Source organism: Phallusia mammillata, chromosome 8, assembly GCF_965637545.1.
Source record: "Phallusia mammillata chromosome 8, kaPhaMamm4.hap1.1, whole genome shotgun sequence".
NCBI lineage: Eukaryota > Metazoa > Chordata > Ascidiacea > Phlebobranchia > Ascidiidae > Phallusia > Phallusia mammillata.
The window spans coordinates 364007-379741 of record NC_137259.1 but is presented as its reverse complement, the minus strand read 5'-3'; the positions used below and the strand labels follow the sequence as shown (position 1 = coordinate 379741).

Here is a 15735-nt window from a genome sequence, read left to right as displayed (position 1 = left end):
ATTTAAGTTTTTTGTCAGCCGTTTCTATCACAAAAGTCATATTTTCAGCCGGTTTTGTTACAAAAATGTCCATTGACAGTAACCAGTAATGCTAACCGGTTCGCTGATCTCTTAAAAGTTCGTCAGATGGTTCTATAGAACCGGTGTGAACCGGCTGAATCCCACCACTGCCTATATCAATTTCACAAGCAACAACCTTTTACCAAAACAACGTTTACTTGCGAAAAAATTCCTGCATACAAAACAAACTTTGTAGAATACAAGCAGTAAAATGGAAATAAAAGTAATTGGCTCTTCACTCATCCTGTAAAACAAATAACTCGTTAAATATGTTATTTACCCTGGTAAAGGCGACCTGTATAGGACGTCGGAATAAAAATACAATTGCCAGAAGAGCTCCATAAACTTGATGTTATGCCTGGCAGCAATAGCTTATATATTTTGCTGAATAGTTTTCATTCGGAACAAAAATTCATTCTTACAGTTGTAGTTTGTTCCGGATCATCAGTTTCTTGGGTTTCCGGTTCAGTAGTTTCTGGTTCAGTGGTTTCTTCAGGTTTCTCTGTGACATCACTATCGTTTCGTTTCTCCAACCTGCGGTGTTAAAAATAATTTATTAACTATCACCCATGAGAAACATAAATTCATAACTGGGATCAGCCTTGAAGCATCTATGCCAGTGGTTATCAACCTGTTTCAGCTCATGAACCACCAGTTCAATTAAATGAATATCGTGGACCAATCCATTGTTAATTAAGGATAAAGAAATCATCCACAACAAGCATATTGGCTTGAAAGATATTCTTTAATACAGAATTTAACAACTTGGATAAGCTTTGTACTAAGTCAAGACTGAATTTTCAATAAATTATATGCAACTATTTTCGATTTAAGATAAGATATACTTAACGTCCTGTGGACCTGGCCCATGGACCACCAGTTGGGAATCATTGATCCATGCAGACCGGATGGCACCCCTATGCACGTTTTTTTTAAGGTTTGGTTTGGGTGACCGCTAAGTAGTTTTAAGAGACCGCAAGTGTTTCATTTAAATACCGAAAAATAGCCATATTTGCTTAAACCAAATTTTGGGAAACCGCTGGAGAAATTAACCTTAAAAAAACACTGCCCCTGTGTATAAACCACAGTACGCCAGTATAGGGCCTTCAATGGGTCTGGCGTATTATGACCATTACCCAGTAGTTTGAAAGTCAAAATTTGTTTTAGTCATTGTGAAATTACTCCACATACTTGTTATTGACTTCCTCAAGAGCTTTGGTGATTGCAACCTCAGCTGCGTCGTCTCCCTGAAGTTTTGCGAGTTCCAGGGATTGCTTGAATGACTCGGCTGCTGCCTCAAACTGTCCAAGTTTAACTGAACACATTGTGAAGTGGGTCAAAAAATACTTACACATGTATATAGTAAAGTAAAGAACCTTTCACTTAGTTTTAACTTGTCAGACATCCAACAGCCTATAATTGTTTAGAACTGTATTTATGACACAAGAAATGTTAAAACAAATAATCTGACTATTTTTTCAACTCATGATAAAATACAGTTTGAGCAATTATTTAAAATGCAATTAAACAGATTTGTTGTTACCAAAAATCATTTATATTCGCTTTTACTTTTACTGAAACGACCCTGTCCATAGGATTGCAAAGATTGTGATGACATAAACAAAAGTGGTGGACAATGGCATACAAGTGTTGATTAAACCCACCTTCTGACTGTGCAATGAGAACTCCGGCATTTAGCTGCCAAACATCATCCTCAGCTTTCTTTGCTTCAGACAAAGACTTTTCACCAAATTCTTTCGCCCGTGCGCTTTCACCCAGCTCCAGATGACAGCGTCCGATCTCGTGAAACAACCAGGTGCTTTCCACCGCTGATTTGCTCAGTGGGATCTTTTCCTGCCAGCTGAAAATCACAAGCAAACTTTCTTAGTCATCTGGATCAGCCAGTATTTATTATATCAGTTGGAAAAATGAGTCTCTTATAAATTACACCTGCAAAGTGTAACAATGGACAAAAGCAACTGTTGACAAAAAAACTAGCGCTATAGTTTCCGCTTGTACATTATATTTTCACTGATGATGACAATTGTTTTAGTCGAAACGTCTGTTTAATCAAATAAGTATGTTTTATTCTACATGGCAATTTGGTTTTTATTAAAACTTATTATTTGGCAAAGTTACTATACCACACCCTGACCTGTTGGTCAACGTACATGCAACTCTATAAGATTGCAGACAAAAATGTTTAGTTACCAATCAATGGCTTTCTGGAACTTTCCAACTCTGGCATAGACTCTTCCCAGGTTGTCCAGTGCTCGTGATTTTGCATCCTGGAAATTGCTGCAAAAAAGTGTGTTTTAAGTTATGAATTACAACAAAATTGTAAATTAAAACTTTTAGTACTGTCTTCTTTCACACATATTTAAAATGCAGGTAACAACAAAAAACAAACATTAAACTTTTCATGGCTCACTGTTTCTGTGAAATATCCAAATCTTTTTGATGATATTCCAAAGCCTCTTCTGTCTGGCCAAGTTCTAGGTAAGCGTTTCCGATACAACTGTAGAGGTTAGCAACAATATCAGCTTTGTTCGGCAATTCTTTATCCGACAGTCGGTTGACGTCTCGCAGCGTTGACTTGGCTAACTGTAAACTTTCAGCCCCCTTCCCATCCACTAAGACTGAAAAATATATTGATAATATATATTCAAACAAACGGATTACCATTAAAGTAAAGGCAACATAGTTGGTATTTTTGCTGTCAAGAATGAAAACAAAAGTGTACTCTTCGGTTCCGAATATATATAGTTACAAAAATCAAACAAATGGACAGATCTTCATTAGTAACAGAAAAATGGTTTGCAATTGGCATTTTTGTCTTTACAACAGGACTGTTAAGAACTCTCATTTTGCGCAACTGGCAATTATATATAACTTATCCATGACCTTTTGTGGAACACATACTTTGTAAGTCAATTATTATTATGGTGGACACATGTACGTTACTTTTTTAACTTACAAAGATCGATGTCTTCCAGGTTTTTCAGGATAAAAGTGGTTGGGTCAGAAATACTGTCTGACTTTCGATTCGACCACTTTTGTTGCATCATCATCCTATCTCGCTTACGAGCATACATCGGTTTTTGTTGTCGCCAGAATTCGGTCCTGAAAAATATAGGAAACAAATTTTGTTACAGTCCCTAAATAAATCTGAAACATTACCAAAAAAATACCATATTTTATAAATCACATTACTAACTAAGGCTCACCTAGTGTCCAGATAATTGATTCCTGATGTTACGAGATCATAGATACTCATTCCTCCAGCACTTCCTTTTACTAAATCTACAAAAAAGTTCAAAATGTACGAGACAATACAATTTACTGTGTAAAATGGCCAACTGTCATTAGAGACTCAAATAATAATGAATTAAATAAAGCTGTATTTTTCAAAACACTGATATTTAAATGATATCCAAAAAATTGCAACCTTACAATTAAATTGTGTTTTTGAAACAAATTTTGAACTAACCATCATCTTTAAGGAGTTTTTCCAAATATTCTTTGTCTGCATAAAGTTCGCCGAGAAGTGCCTTGGCTGTCCGATGACTCGTCCCATTCTGTGATTTTCCAACAGCTCTGGTTGTTTTAGCTATTGGTTTTTGTGTTGCTCTGTGATTAATAGAAACATTCTTGGTAAAAGTTTTGTAAAATAAAATAAAGAACTAAGGTAACGCTAAAAAGTATAAAAATGTATTTCATTGCTAAAATCTTTTAAGCCCAACAAAAAGTTTATAAAACACCCAATAAAACTTGCTGCCAAACCAAATAAATGAGTAAACATATTAATGCAGAACTAAAATATGCCTGTAATTATCTTCCCTTGCATTCAAATTCTTAAAGGTATGATGTACAAATTAAAAAATGTAACAAAGCAAATGAGTTCACCTGTATTGTCCCCTTCCCTTCATCTTTCCTTTTCCTTCGTCCATTTTGTTGAAAAACGACAAATCTCCTTTATTTTCCAGTTTAACAGATGATGGACCTGAAAGCAACTGGATTCTTGTCATAACTGAACCAATAGATTTCACTCAACAAGCTTACTTCCAACACAGTTGTCGATTGCTTCCTGTGCTTTTTGAATTCCAAGCCGAAATTCCTGCAGTTCAGGTCTTAATTTGTGACCACGGTGATAAAACACAAGCGCATATTCAAAATCTCCCATCTGGTACAGAGCTTCAGCTTTTTGGTAAAGACCCTGTAAGAGTTTATCATTGTAACACTGGTTCAAAATTCTAAAACGTGGTTTATGTATAACTTGTTTTGTGTATAATTTAATAATTTTTAATAAAAGATCAAGTCAAAATCCTAATGCTGAACAAAATTTTAATGCCTAATTGTTTTAGTCTATATATATCTATACATCCACATACATATATACCCTGTGAAAGTTTTTGTTTTCAGACAATGAGGCCTCTGCATCTTGAAGCGCTGATTGGGCATCTCCTATTTGCAGATGACATTTTGATCTTGCAACCAATCCTGACACATTTGATGGTTCTATTTCAAGAGCCTAAAAAATAGTTTCATAAATATACAAATATAATTTATTAGTAAGGAATTATTTGTAAGGCTTATTAATTATTTCACTTTTGTAAGGAAATAACATTGACATATGAATGTTTTAGTTTTGCAACCAAAGATACGAAACAAAATTATAACACATGAAACACTTATGTTAGATCTTTATGTGGTAAATTGGCAAATACTGCAATGTGTTTTATTATCGTAAAATCCACTTTTATTTAGAATGCACAAATTTACCGTGCTGTAACTTTCAAGCGCTTTTTGGTATTCGCCCGCAATATAAAGTTTTTCTCCTTCGGCTAAATAAGTTGTGAACGAACTCTTTGGTCCTTCGTCTCCATCTTCGTCATCATACATGTTTAATAAATTGTTTGTTAAGATAACTCAAATAAGATAAAATCCAGTCGTATTTAGTAAACAAAATTTTCAGCACCAAAAACAAATCTCCAACTAGGCACTGTTACTATGGTAACTTGTTGGTAACCGAGCGAGTTTTTTAATGTTGGGGAGCTGGGTCGATTTAAAATTTAAGGTAGATTGTCGACAAGTGTAATTGACTTACCTGTTTCATCTGTAGAAATATTTTCACGGAAATATATTTGTGGCTCAGAGTTTTCTGATTTTAAATCATGATCCCTCTCAATAACTTCGGATAACTCGTAGAAGGAATCTTCTTCTATCAAACCAGCATCAATTAATAAGCGAAGACGCTTGATCCTTGCTAGGCCGGTTAAACGCAACAACTCCTTGTTTGTAACTTTTCGATTGACATCAACATTATTTCTTCGAACATAACAATCGTAAAACGCCGACTTCGATCTTTTATTTTGTTGGTTGGCATTTTTCCAAGCAGAATGCAACATGGGCCCAGGAGCCGTAAACGGACGAAACTCTTTTCTCGCATAATTGTTGTTGTTTCTTAGCACTGAAGGAGGAGGGGTTGCTTGTTTCGGGGTCGACAGTCTATTGAACGTTTCTTCAAGCTGCTTCGTGCGGCTAATTTTTGGGGCGGATCTTTCCAAAGTTCCAAACGCTTCAGACATTTTTAACTTGTTATTCCTCAAGTTTTCTGACTGTTGGTTGCGCAGCAAAAACGCTACTGATCTGTAACTAGGCCGAATAACAAATTAGTAAAACTTTACAAGTGCAGTGAAGAGATACAACTTGTTGATATTAATCTATTAACAAGGGATTTATTGATTTTATCAATTAATATCAGGTGGTACTTGTCTGTGATTCAAATGCACTTGAGTACTTCAAACTGTGTTTATTGATCGTAAACCGGCAAATATTGAATAATAATACAATTGATGTACAAAAGAAAAAACGCAATTGTAACAGTGGGATGCTGAAACAAAGTGGAACTGCAAAATAATAGTTGGGTTCATTAAAGTTGAGAAATAAGTTCAGAAACGATTTGTGAGACATTATAAAGGAACAGGAAAATTTGGGAATGAGCTTAAATACAAGTGCACGAAAAAACACCAAAGTTCTGGTACCTTTGCAGGCTTGTGTATTTGGTTTTATGACTTTTTACACTTTCATTGAGGTTCATCTAGTTAGGAGTCACCAACAACTGGATTGAAAACAGCAACACAATAAATAAACAATATATCTTCCATCTAAGTACGCAAAGTATAGTCAGAGAGTTGAATTAAATTTTAGAGCAATAAATGATTTTATGCACAATGAAAATCATACTATGAAAAAGTACATTTTGTGATTAGTTTTTATTGCATCTAGACGGGAAATTTCTCATGCAAAATAAGGTTTTAGTGTTTTGTGGAAAATAACAAGATAGTTTTGTGCGGAGCAATGCATAGTCATGGAACCATGTTTATGCAATTCAATGATTATAAATGCTCAACGATAGGTAAATTCGAATAAATATGCACAATATCAGTTGAAAGTCATTGTTTATTTGATAAACACTGCTGCATTTAACACATAATCATCAGGTTATATTAACTAAACTATTCGCTAGCTACTTAGTAAGACCTAACTGGTATTAATCTATATTACACTGCACGTCATTATAGGGTCGCTTATTAACATGACTTTCTACACTCAGTTCTTCTTTGCTGAATACAAATAAACTTGTACAAAATAGTATTTAGCCAGTAACTAGTGCAGAAAATCGTGTTGGAAGTGCTGCAGTTGGTCGTGTACCATAAGTCCATGATCATCATGTTCAAACAACTGCTTCTGGTTCACAGTGTTCTTGTTCATTTCATGTTTCAAACATCAATCTGGAATGCGGCTTTCTTGAGATTAGTGTTGAACTGCACGAGTTGTGTGATGTTTGTGTCAGTCCAAATCCACATTTGATTTCTATTGTTGTGGTCACACACCCGTGAAAATACTTTGCCTTCGTTCGGTGACGCCTCCAAACACGAATCCGACACGGAATGATAAAGCTGCTTGTGGTCATACTAAAACCAAAACATTGTTTTTAAAAAGGCAAATTTTCATAAAAGCACCCTTTGCAGACATTCAAATACTTGCTGTTGTCATCATTAGTAAAAGATACAAATGTTTGCAATACTTATTTCTACCACAAGTGGTTTATAGTTTAATGACATTTTTGACATGTTAATTGTTATTCTTGTAGGCATGGAAACAGGAAGTTTGCGACAACATCCGCCATGTTTTGATAATTTGCATCAACAGAAAGTTTAACATCAACTGAGTTTTGCTCAAATAATAAATGTTCATATGTTTCATGATGAAAATAACGGCCCAAATAGACATAAAAATTGACATGCTTTATTGTTGAAACGTTTCGGCAAATGCTCATGCCATCATCAGTGGTATGAAGAGCTACATCGGTTACACCTGTTTGTATCCACTGGAGTCACGTAAAAGAGTGAGTTTTTATTTCAAATTCACCTATTTTGTTACGAAGTTTTACACTGGACTGCAAACCAGGCAACTATGGATCATAACCACAACTTACCACATATTTCCACAACTGGTTTCCCTGCATTTGATGACATTCCCAGAAAGACACAACATTATCCCGTCCAACACAATCAAGACAAACTTTCCTCGCAGTATCAGGTGTATTCCCTCCAGGTCGGATGTCTTCATGCCACGTCAGCCACCAGTTCTAAACACATTTCAATTAAAAATACAAAAAGAACATGATTCGAGCAGTGGTACAATCTTTAGCAACTTTTATATTGGAAATTTGGTCCAAATAAATAATGTTTTATTGCTAAAGTATTATTTTTACATACACAATTAACTGTTTAAAGATTCTGGCAAGAAACAGACAAGCCAATACATTTGTATGAAATTATTTCCAATTTTGGATTTCATCCACTTGAACAGAAACTACGAGGATAACAGGAAACAAATTTGTAACTTACTAATTCCGAGCCCCTCTGGTTACAATCACTGAGATAAACCGGCGAACCTGAACCACCATTTTTACCATCCAAACATTTATCAGTGCCGACATTTTTAATCTGACCTGATGCTCCACTCGGGGGCTCCACAGGGGGGTAATGTCTGAGGTAAAAACAATTCAGTTAAGTAAAACAACAGTAAATTCAGCAATGCCTTTTTCAACTCCAATACATGTCATGTTTGCATCAAATGCTGAGAACAATTTCAACCCAACTTACATTGGAATGTCGTATGCAATTTCCTTCATGAACCAATTAAACGATCTACACTGAAGTTTGTCACGAATAGCTCTCTGTGATGTTAAATCTCCGGGGTCAATATTTTTTACTTCTGGTCGACGCCTACAAACAAAAACATTTAATAGTAAAAAAATACTTAAGCTGTAGAAGTGACCCGCAGTGCATATATTTGCCAGGTTTAACTCACTTGTAGAAATACTGGGCGTATTCGTCCCACCAAGTATCAATGACTCGCTTGTAATTCTGAAACAAAAGATAAATAAAACACTTTAAAACAGGTTTTACATATTTGTGTCATTGTTTGGAAATTTAAGCATTGGACACAGATCAGCCACAGAACCTTGAAAGCTGCCCAGTTATCAAACCGTGATCTCAAGTGTCTAAAACAGGATGTGCTCCAAACATAATACGTCAACAAAGTTTATTTAGCGCCGACACAAAAACTCGGCTTTCATTGGGGGCTTTGTGGTGAGGTATATGTTGGAAAATTAGTTCACACATGTGAGTTGGATGTCAAAATTCATTTGAAATGTAATACTAGTCCAAAGTAGGCCAAGGACATGAGGAGTTTGCAATAAGGGTTTATACAAGTCTGACAATTTTGAATTGTTGATAGATGTGAACACGATCAAACTGTACACTTTTGGTATGACTAGTTCACTTTGTCACCATTACATTTATACTCACCCTGGAAAATCTAAAACTAATCCAAAATAGGCCTTTACAAAGACATAATGGTGTAGTTAGGCAATACCCAAGATAAGACAACAGTGACAATTGAAACAAACCGAACCATATACATTTGAAATTGTATCTCAGCTCACTTTGTGTAACTTATGATATATTTCTACTCACCCTGAAAACCGCATTGTGTGGAACATAGGAAGGTGGAGGGTTACCACGCCAACCAGGCAGCCTGTAAACATGGCCGACACGACTACAGGGCACGAACAGCAGTTGACCCCCGCACATCCAAACCTGACAACAAATACTGGTTATAACACCACAATATCAACTCACATGCAACACACAAACCTTGTACGAGAGTTCAAAGTTTTCTCCGCCCCAGATTTCTAAACCGTCGTCGTAAAGCCCAATTTCAAAGAAGAAATCGCGATCTATAGCAAATAATCCACCAGCCATTGCAGGTGACCTAATGAACGGAAGGTATAAGTATAATAGATGAAAACAAAATAATCCTTGGTTGCAGATGGGTTTCCCAAACTATTGCCAACCTTATTTAAATCATTTTTGCCTTTTTTAAATTATATTTTTACTTTGGACTGAATGTTTGTGATATTTTCTATGTAAAACAGGTTGGCAAATTAAACTTTCAGTTTACCTGTATGGTTCAGTAAGATGTTTACGACGAGCTTTTTCCTTTTTGGTAAGCGGAATTCTCTTCCACGAGAAACTCCAATCCCAAGCTCCACGAGCCAAACCATCTGAATCACCACCAGCTTGTTCAGTGAAAGTGTATCTGGTACAAAAATATATCAACCTACAATTGTGCTCAACAAGCTGCAGCAGGTTTCAAAAAAAAAACATCACAATGACTGAGTTTATGTTCCAACTCAAAAAATACTGCCACCAATGCGGGTCTTAGTTCAAAATATTTCCTGACATACATAGCAAATCACTAACAAAACTACCAAGTGGTTAAATTGCACAAAACACAACATATATTGACTAGGGAGATCAGACATTTTATGGATGATTGTGACATTTTTAATGAAACTTCATCACCCTTCATTATCAGTTTACATGTTTATGCCAGCAGATATGTTTACAATGTAAGGTATGAGTCACATACTTGTTTCCATCGATGACATCAATAAGTGGAACAGTGCACGCTCGGTGGTCGTTCACAATCGGAGTTATCAAGGCTGGGAGCCAATTTGGTTCGGCTTCACAATGTGCATCCAAATATACCAGGATCTAAATGACAAGCATGCATTAAGTGGTGTTAATCCATGGCAACTTAATGTAAATATGGTCTCATTAGGGCAGGCTAACAGTTCTGGGTTTTGTTTCACTGCTTATAACATATAAGCAGAATGAATATGATTAGGGAGAAAATGTCACAGTAGATAATTGGATGTTTTATGAACCCAGCATATATGTTAAGCTGCAGACAGTACACACTATTTCAGGTTATGAGGTCTCATCAGTGCAGCAGCTTAAATGTGTTAAAGGTATTACTTGTCCGGATGATTTTTTGGCCCCAATACTTCGAGCTCTGATCAAACCCTCTCTTCTGGAGTTTCTAAATAACTTCACAATTCCATTGAACCTCTTTAAATAATCTTCCAACTTGGAACCAAGATGATCTATAAAATAATTAAACATTGCTTTAATTTTTCAAAACAAAAATTTCCAAGATGTTGTCAGAATTTTATCAATGCTTTCACCTTTATGACTTCCATCATCAATCATTACAATCTCATGCAAATATTCCTTTGGCGTGTTATTAATGACATTATGAACGGTTCTAACCAGCGGAGACCAGCCCTCGTTGTGGAAAACAACAATCACACTGACAGATGGAAGGTGTGGGGGATAGTTCCAGTGTTTACATCTAAAGTTTAGAATCAAGTTTAATTTGTTTCATTAGATCAGTTAAAACCACCTCATTACCATTTTCAAAGAGTTCATACAAGACATTGACATAATGGTAAATTACAGTTTTACAAAACAATGCAAAAGATTTAATACTTATGGTGAAATAGCAGCAATAGTTAAAAGCAGTTTAGTCAGCACATTAAGAGTTATCACCTATGTGATAAAAATAATATTCAGGCATTTCTTACTCTTGATGACGTAAATCCTTCGGAGCTCGATCGAGTGATATTCGGTCACTTGCAACCATGTTGAAACCAAACTCATTGATGGAAGATTTCACAGCTGAGTCCAAACTTTTGTCGAGAACGACTTCAACACCGTACTCTCCAGCTCCAGCTCGTCTAACATAATGCAGATAGAAAACACCAATTCAAAGCAACATGATTTATTGTGATAGTTAATATTCATACTTGGGAAGTGATGCATTTGCCTCATAATTTCCGAGGGCATTGTGATCAAGCCAAGGGTATTCAAAATCACTTGGAACCTAAAAATTTAATAAATTTAATGAATATTTTCATTGCTGTGATTTTCCATGCAAGAAAATTGTTTACCCTTCGTTCCCAGTCAAATGGAAGAGACTGTTTTCCTTTCGGCCATTTGCTTTTGTCCTTGCCATGAATTACCTGCAATTAAAAAATGAATTGTGTTTTGTTATTTGACGCATTTTAACTTTACTATCTCTCAGTTGGGATAAACGCATGCAACTGTGACCATTTTTGCTTTGATAGTGTCTTGTAACTATGCTGTAGAACCGTTTGAAAAGACATAATAGTAAACTGGATATTAAACCAGCCGAAAAAACGTTTTCACTTTTAAGTTATTTTGCTGCAAATTAAACATGACATCAAACCAACCTGAAAATCTTTCACCGGTCCATCATCGGGTTTTGCGTGATAATCGTATTCTAAGTTTCTTCGACTATCTCTGCTCTTTACTTTGCCCTCATTGTTGAAAAAGTAGTAATAACATGCGGCAGATAAACAAATAAACAAAATAAACGTCTTTATCAGTGTCTTGGTTTTCCTTCTTAACATTATTGAGTTCACCTTATTAAACACCACCTGTAAAATGTTACAAGTATAAGTTATAAACCAGCCTATCAAAACCATCTCCATATTTTTGTACGTGTATACGATACGTGTACATTTTTTGCAGCATTTTCAAAACGCCGCACACCAGTAAAATTTTAAACAACATTGCTCTGTAACACTGCATAAAATATAATAAGTCACCAAAACAAGAGATTATATTGTTTTTTTACAACAAAAACAAACAATTTAAAGCAAAAAAGAAAACAAAAACAGATTTCTATTGTTTTACAATATCCACGACACATACGCTAAAAATACGGCACTGTTTTTAAAGATTTTATCTTTACTCATTGGACTTTCTTTTTCGGATGATTGGAAGGTAGTAAATAGAAATCGCAGTGATGACGTTTTCGTGAAGTTGGTTTGTTTTCATTTAGTCTTTACGTCATTAGTTGTTTGTTTTGTAGAATTGATTGTAACTGACTGATTTTAGGGTTTTCCGCTATAGCTCGTTGTTCTGTTGCATTCACATGTGATTGGATTTTTGAATCACACTGGCAGATCAGAGCAGAAATAAAAGATCTGATTTAAATCAGGCTTTACAGAAGATTTCATTCAATCCTGCCCCTGGGACGATGGCAAATCAATGGGAAGGTAAAAGTGGTAGATTGGAATCAATGTAAAAAATATTTTAATTAACCACATCACTCCATGAGCTGATAATACTGTTATAAGCAAAAAAACAGTTGGTTTGAGGCAGAGGTCTGAGATTTTCTCATTCTAATCATCTTAAACCTATCATTGGAAGCATGTTAACAACACCTCTTGTTGCATTTAAATTTGTTTTTTCTCATACCATTGTGTGTCTTTTTTTCATTGTAACTTCTCATATTTCTACAAAACAAATATTACTTGAAACACCAATGTTGCATTGTAGATTTGCGGAGACAAGCGAGGAGGCTGGAAAATGAGTTGGACTTGAAATTAGTTTCATTCAGTAAACTTGGCACGAGTATAAGCCACAACACTTCGGACACCGCTCCTCTGCTAAACAGCTCATCAAGTGATCACATGATTGAAACCATGGCGATGGAGATTGAACAACTTCTCGCAAAAGTAAACTTGCGTCGATTAAAAAAAAATTAGGATCAAAATGATTAGAACAAAACTGTTGGTTTAGCACATACTGCCTTTGCACAAACACTTGTAGTTCAAAAAAAAGAAGTGGGTCGCATATTTGACAACATTTTGCCAAATAGAAAATGAGAAAAAAATCCCATAGTTGGCAACATTGTTTTTTTGTGAAAGATACACATGTACCTCAAATGCAAGGTTGACAGTAAATGTGTTACATTGATTGAAGCTATGTTATTATCACACATACTGGACGGGTTGTATCCTGCATATTTTGTTCGTTGCTATAATGAGCAAACAACAAATTTTGTGGTTGTTAAACTCTTCATTGCTTTTTAGTTGACTGGAATGAATGATCGAATGTCAGAACATCTTGAATCAATAAGTTCGTCCAACCCAGCTATGATGCATACAGTACAAAGACACAGAGATATTCTACAAGTAACAACAAAATGTTTTCACTCTGATTCTGATGATTTACGATACTTTTTCTGTTCAGGATTACAACCATGAATTTCGTAAGACTCGTTCAAACATTCATTCAAATCGGGAACGTGAAGATTTGCTGGGATCTGTACGCAGGGACATCGAGTCAGTTTGCATAAACTTTCAATTACTAGCGTTACATTGTGTTTTCCCTCGCACATTAATCGAAACACCAATGTACCAAAGTAGTTGGTACAAACATCAACATTTATATTTTCAACAGATACAGTATTATCTGAAAATTACAGTTTTGTAACAGTTCATGCTGCCTTGAGTTTTTTTCATCGCGCATTAATGTTTTAAAATGTTCTGGATGTATGCACAAGTATTTGTACGAACATTGTTTTTTACAACCCAACTTGTGATACAGTGCTTACAAAAACTCAAGTGGAGTCAACAACAGACGAACTGATCTTTATATGAAGGAGCATGAGCATTTGAGAAAGTGAGAATTGACTTTAAAGTTGTAATATTGATCTAATTAATTTCCTTACACTTGAGAACTTTTGTTTCAGTTCCGACCGACTGGCTGATGAGGCAATAGAGTGAGTAAATGAAATATGACTCAATTTATGTGTGGGAGTAATTTACTAATTTCCAAACTTCTACTATTTTTAGCATTGCTATGGCAACCCGGGACAATTTGGGTCAACAGAGAGCCTTGTTCAAAGGAATTACGACGAGAATGAACAACTTAGCCAGTATCCTTTAATAAAACTCTTTTTCTGCATCTCAAAATAAAATGCTTATTGTTAGAATCTGTGTTTGTTTGTTAGCCCACAGAGACAAATTATGAAATTTGTTAAAATATTATTCACTTAAGTCATGTTCCTTTATGCAGTGTTTCATACCGGAACGGAACGGAACGTTATACCGGAACGAAATAAATAATTTTTGGCTCAAATACCGGAACGAAATACCGAAATAAAAAATATTCAAAATACCGGAACGGAACGAAATACCGTTATATTTTATTCCGGTATTTCGTTCTGGACATTTGACATGAAACAATTGCTGAAAATTTCGCGCCGTTAAGATATGATAAAAATTGAAGCTCCTAAAATTTACATCCGTTTGACCATCATTGTCAAAAGTTATGTGACGTAACAACTACCGACAATAATTCTTGTGTGTTGCAACTTTCTTTCTTTTTTCGTTATTAGTTGCAAAGACCACAAAGAAATGTTCGTTTGTTAAGACCGAAATACCGAAAAATACCGTTATAAATTTATTTCGGTCGGACCGGAACGAAATGAAAATATCGGTCCAGAACGAAATAACGAAATAAAAAATTTGCTCAGAACGAATAACGTTATTTGGTTTCGTTCCGTTCCGGTATGAAACACTGCCTTTATGTATTCAACGAACAAGATATTTTTCTTAACATATTTTTTTTCACCAGACCGCTTTCCTGCAATTAACAATCTTGTCCAGAAGATTAAGTTGCGCAAACGAAGAGATTCCCTCATTATTGCAGCGGTCGTTGCTTTCTGTATCATTCTTATACTCATATATTGGCTCCACTAGTGGTGTTGGTGGCAACATGTGACTTATATGTGGCAATATAACTGTGTAGTACAGATGCAATGAACAACCAAGAGCCCTTTGTTTCCAATCAACCAACTACATAGTGAACTGCTGACCGACAGTTGTGATAAATGTGATGTTCCCTACAGGGTGAAAACACACTTTGGGAAAAAATTGTTTCTTCTGCTACTTTTTTATTGTTCCCAAAGTTTGTTTCAAAAACCAATTTAACATGTTTTATGATTTTTTACAGAAATTACTGTGGTACTGAAACGACTGGCCTCAGTAGTAATTGGTTACTATTGTTAAGGTTATCACTTGGTAAAACAGTAGAAAAACACTTATCTTTGTTGAATGGTGGTTGTTTTGTTGATGTGCCCTGTGTTTTGTTCAAGTTTGTCCCGTTTTTATGCAGGATTGTTGTGTCTATCAAACCAAGTATACATCCGATTTTTTGGTGTTGTACAGAAATCTTTTATGAAACCGACGAATTTGTTGGTTTCGGTTCAATTACTTTATGTTGTTCACACTTGCATTTGTGAGAAGAAAATGTTGGCTGTGAAATTGTTTCGTGGTGAAATTTTCTTGCAGTTAAGCCACAAGCTTTAATAAACCACCCAAACTGAATTGCAGAATCAATGCAAACATTACATGCTTATGTGGTTGGTAAAACAACT

General features: G+C 35.4%; 3 protein-coding genes across 3 annotated transcripts; 1 reads left to right on the top strand and 2 right to left on the bottom strand.

Moving 5' to 3' along the window:
* Positions 1–197: 197 nt before the first annotated feature.
* LOC145204979 (outer dynein arm-docking complex subunit 4-like) lies at positions 198–5061 on the bottom strand. The gene is made up of 13 exons (XM_080077602.1): positions 4843–5061; positions 4460–4591; positions 4123–4276; positions 3967–4063; positions 3551–3690; positions 3288–3363; positions 3038–3183; positions 2492–2699; positions 2272–2358; positions 1725–1921; positions 1252–1375; positions 483–594; positions 198–304 (listed from the first exon to the last, which is right to left on the bottom strand). The coding sequence occupies exons 1-13, from the start codon at positions 4960–4962 to the stop codon at positions 296–298; spliced, it is 1602 nt and encodes a 533-aa protein (XP_079933728.1). The 5' UTR covers positions 4963–5061; the 3' UTR covers positions 198–295.
* A 796-nt stretch (positions 5062–5857) lies between these two features.
* Positions 5858–11963, bottom strand: LOC145205464 (N-acetylgalactosaminyltransferase 7-like). The gene is made up of 15 exons (XM_080078192.1): positions 11735–11963; positions 11432–11503; positions 11288–11364; positions 11066–11218; positions 10667–10833; positions 10458–10585; positions 10069–10193; positions 9598–9735; positions 9291–9408; positions 9111–9233; positions 8443–8498; positions 8235–8357; positions 7977–8118; positions 7562–7714; positions 5858–7037 (listed from the first exon to the last, which is right to left on the bottom strand). Exons 1-15 carry the CDS (start codon positions 11912–11914, stop codon positions 6843–6845), a joined length of 1950 nt encoding a protein of 649 aa, XP_079934318.1. The 5' UTR covers positions 11915–11963; the 3' UTR covers positions 5858–6842.
* A 384-nt stretch (positions 11964–12347) lies between these two features.
* LOC145205466 (Golgi SNAP receptor complex member 1-like) lies at positions 12348–15685 on the top strand. Its single transcript, XM_080078194.1, has 8 exons — positions 12348–12565; positions 12849–13027; positions 13385–13486; positions 13545–13636; positions 13902–13976; positions 14047–14076; positions 14150–14232; positions 14934–15685. Exons 1-8 carry the CDS (start codon positions 12547–12549, stop codon positions 15056–15058), a joined length of 705 nt encoding a protein of 234 aa, XP_079934320.1. The 5' UTR covers positions 12348–12546; the 3' UTR covers positions 15059–15685.
* Positions 15686–15735: the final 50 nt, after the last annotated feature.

Bases quoted from the DNA above. Each gene is read 5' to 3' on its own strand.
- LOC145204979 (XM_080077602.1), bottom strand. From the start codon at position 4,962: ATGTATGATGACGAAGATGGAGACGAAGGACCAAAGAGTTCGTTCACA. The intron at 3,364-3,550 runs GTTAGTTCAAAA...ACTTTTTTGTAG, and splicing joins AAAACTCCTTAAAGATGATG to ATTTAGTAAAAGGAAGTGCT. The intron at 3,184-3,287 runs GTGAGCCTTAGT...TATATTTTTCAG, and splicing joins ATCAATTATCTGGACACTAG to GACCGAATTCTGGCGACAAC.
- LOC145205464 (XM_080078192.1), bottom strand. From the start codon at position 11,914: ATGTTAAGAAGGAAAACCAAGACACTGATAAAGACGTTTATTTTGTTT. The intron at 10,194-10,457 runs GTAATACCTTTA...CTTGTCATTTAG, and splicing joins CCAAAAAATCATCCGGACAA to ATCCTGGTATATTTGGATGC. The intron at 7,715-7,976 runs GTAAGTTACAAA...AAATGTGTTTAG, and splicing joins ACCAGAGGGGCTCGGAATTA to AACTGGTGGCTGACGTGGCA.
- LOC145205466 (XM_080078194.1), top strand. The intron at 13,637-13,901 runs GTCAGTTTGCAT...CTTGTGATACAG, and splicing joins TCTGTACGCAGGGACATCGA to TGCTTACAAAAACTCAAGTG. The intron at 14,233-14,933 runs GTATCCTTTAAT...TTTTTTCACCAG, and splicing joins GAGAATGAACAACTTAGCCA to ACCGCTTTCCTGCAATTAAC.